The sequence below is a fragment of the Pinus tabuliformis genome, chromosome 7, assembly GCF_031772625.1.
Source record: "Pinus tabuliformis cultivar Carrire ecotype Pingquan chromosome 7, CPIR1, whole genome shotgun sequence".
Lineage (NCBI taxonomy): Eukaryota > Viridiplantae > Streptophyta > Pinopsida > Pinales > Pinaceae > Pinus > Pinus tabuliformis.
In genome coordinates this window covers 700,336,721-700,340,108 of record NC_142293.1, presented here as the reverse complement: position 1 = coordinate 700,340,108, position 3,388 = coordinate 700,336,721, and the positions used below count along the sequence as shown (strand labels likewise).

Sequence of the window (3,388 nt, the reverse complement as noted above, 5' to 3'; positions counted from 1 at the left end):
AGAGAGAGAGGGGAGCTTTAATTGTTCTTTGTAGCCACTCTGCCATGAGGAAGAGGATGAAGAGAAAGAGAGAGAGGGGATCTCCTTGTTTGATGCCTAAGAAGGCGGGAAGGTTTCAAAAGTTGAGCCATTAATTAGAATAAAGAAAGTGGCTGTGGAGACAAGAGACATAACAATGTTGGTTCATTATGCACTAAAGACAAAGGAAAGGAGGATTCCATGTATGATCAATTCAGTTTGTCAAAGGCTTTGGATTAAAGTTTTATCATTATTCAGCTTGCGGATTTTCGAGCGTTGAGTCACGCCAAATTATTTTATATTCTTGTTTTATTTAGAACTGAAAATGAGAATGAGAAAGCAGATAGATAAATAAAAGGTAATGTGCACGACGTGTGGGAAAGAATGTGTAACCTATATATTTATCCACAACCTTTTGCGACACCGGCGTGATAACCGCGAATATTACAAATGATGCGCACCATTGTGGCACGGATCTTATGAATGTTTTGAAAAAGAATACATATCAGTAGGGTAGGGTGGACGGATGGATCGCCATCGGCTACAATTAACTGTTTATGATTCTGCAGTTGGTGCGGATCTGACCGTTGGTACCAGTGAGGGGTTTGATGTTTCCCATGTTTATCATGGCTCGCTGGAAATCATTAAAAAAGGTTGCAGGATTGGCTGCATAGGAGTGGACAAGGGAGGCTATAGAAGTGTCCCCACCCGAAACTAGTTGTTGATCGGAATGAAGTAGCCCTCTCTTTGCTTCCACGTTTGTGAAATAGCGGTTGTCAAACCTGGTGGCACTACCAAAATCCAGAGGCGACAAGTTGTTATCTCCTCCAGAGGTGGGACACCTCCCATGCATCACACTCGCATATCGCCCATCTATGGTCGTAGTTTCGTTGTAGATTCTGTTTCTGAAAACTACGCAGCGCGCCTGTCCGATGGTGTGAGCGCCTGTACAATATATATACATGCCGATGTTGTTAATTATAATTGTTCCACAGCTCAATATACCTATAGGTTTAGTATTGATATACTCATGTGGACCGTGTGTGTAGTACGTACCTGAAAGTGCAACCATGTCTCGAGTTGAAAGGCCTTGATTTTGAAATGTGGAAACAAGTCGATTCACATCAAATGCTGGAGAAGGAATATCTGTATTTGCGGTGTCTATACTAGCGCTTGTGGAGTCCCTCCTTCCCAGTACCACTTCCCAATAAGGGCCTGCGCTCTACGGAAGTACACAATATATATGCATGATAAGCCTTAATTGCATGTCTTTAAATATATAATCATATCTAAGAGTAGTGTATTGATATTGATGAGGTTGTATATTTATACCAAGACCACAGAATCTCGAGCAACAATTGTGAGAATATCGGCGCAGGATACAACACCAGGACATGCTTTCTCCACCGTGGATTTGATGGCGTCTATGACTTCAAAACCTCGCGCAGAGTTGAGGTTAGGGCCCGCATTCTTCTCGCTTTGAAATGAAGAGGTGTCATCCAGCAAAATGGAACCGTCACACCCCTGTTCACTCAAACATTCATATGAATTAATATCTATTTAACTATAGCCAACCAATATAAATATATATAGAGAGAGAGTGTGTGTGTGAGGAGCAGAAGTGCGAGGAGTATAACTTACATTCACAAAACAGTCATGGAAATGTAGGCGCAGCAGAGATGCAGCCATTCGAGCTTCATTCCTCACCGCTTGGGCCACCACATCTATCACCAAATTTTCGAGATTAGGACACGATTCCTTGTAAAAATTGGCTGTCAGTTGTGCGTGCGCAGTAGCCGCGATGAGCAAGAGGACAAAGCCCCAAATCACTCGAAGAGAAGGCAAAGCCATAGCTGATAGCTGATAGAGAGACAGCCAAAGCAATCAATCGAATCAAATGGAAAGCAAATTATCCCGCGAGATGGAGATGATTGTTCAATCCAAATGGAAAGAAAATATTATAATGCTTATATATATATGGCTGGAGTCTAGAAATGGAGATGATTGTGCAAGCAGGAGATGATTCAAGCAGGGATAAACTATATGATAAGATTCGACAGAAATTAGCTCACGAACACACGTTCTGGAATGAATATGGGTATGAGCGGGTTTCATCAAATTTATACTAGTGTAGTGTTAACGAGTATATGGCATGAATTGAACTAAAACGCGTGGGCTTGTTCATTCCAAAGCGCGCAGCCGCGGAAGGGCAAAGAAGAGTGAGGTTCGACCAAGTCAGTGTCGAAGCACGGAGAGGGGTCCAAATAGTCAGAGTCTCCACTGTCATTTACCAACTCGGCCAAAACACCACTTTGTTATATATATATTTATCCAGTGTCAATCACGGACTCGGTCTCAATCTCAAGACGACCATGTCGTTTTATTTATATATATATATATATATATATATTTAGCTAGCTTGACGACTTCAATCTCTATCAAATATGACGCAGCGCCCTCCAAAGTTGAAAGGCCCCTTTCGCTGTGAGGATAGTCAAAGTACACATTGCAATTGTGATCTCTATACGTTATGTGCGATTCGTTGATCCTACGGAGCATCGACTTAATATCATTTAAAAATTAAATGTGTGGAATGCGTCAAATTCGGAATGCAAATGCAAATATGTGGCAACCACGTTGTCTATGTACCACAACGCACTCATTTCAAACGATCTATGAGATGGAAAAGCTACTTTCTTCAACGAGCACACAATTACTTACTTGCAAATAGGATTACACAACCTATGTTTTATATTCCAAATTTATCCAATTTGAATGAAGAGAATAGGTAAGAAGTGTGAATATATATTTTATGATTATTTCTTATTAAATTTTTATTATAATTTTTGTAATTCAAATCTTCTGGCCGGTGAAAGTAAATTAAATAGTTAAATCACGTGTTTCGTTTTAGCTTTATTGGGTCAACACTTATATTTGTTTCATGAATGCCATTTGTTTTTAATTAATAATTTTTGAGTTAGTAAATGTATTTTACCATTTAATATGAACTATGTTTTGAATTATTTCTTTAAACCAAAAAAATAATTAAAAATAAAAAAATAAACATGAATATATTTATATCTATATATTTTTTTTAACTAAAACATGAAAAATTCCAGATTCTTATTATGTTCTCTTTAAATAAAAAAATAATGTCAACTATAATAAACAACAATGAATATCAATATTTTCCGACACAGGTTTTCATCATCGAAAGTTTAGGGAGGCCATAGAAATTGAAAAGAAGTAGAACAATCTTAATAGAGACGACGGCTGGAAGATTAGCAGCTGTTAGATCCCTACCTTTTCCTGTTAGCCCGCCCCTTTTTCTTCCTCTTATTTCCATTCTGCTTTTTTCCTGTCTTCCTAA

The 3,388-nt window shown here is 38.7% G+C and overlaps 1 protein-coding gene across 1 annotated transcript; it reads right to left on the bottom strand.

Moving 5' to 3' along the window:
- Positions 1-393: 393 nt before the first annotated feature.
- On the bottom strand, positions 394-2,091 carry LOC149249445 (peroxidase P7-like). Its single transcript, XM_089456262.1, has 4 exons — positions 1,660-2,091; positions 1,351-1,542; positions 1,075-1,240; positions 394-963 (listed from the first exon to the last, which is right to left on the bottom strand). The coding sequence occupies exons 1-4, from the start codon at positions 1,867-1,869 to the stop codon at positions 566-568; spliced, it is 966 nt and encodes a 321-aa protein (XP_089312388.1). The 5' UTR covers positions 1,870-2,091; the 3' UTR covers positions 394-565.
- Positions 2,092-3,388: the final 1,297 nt, after the last annotated feature.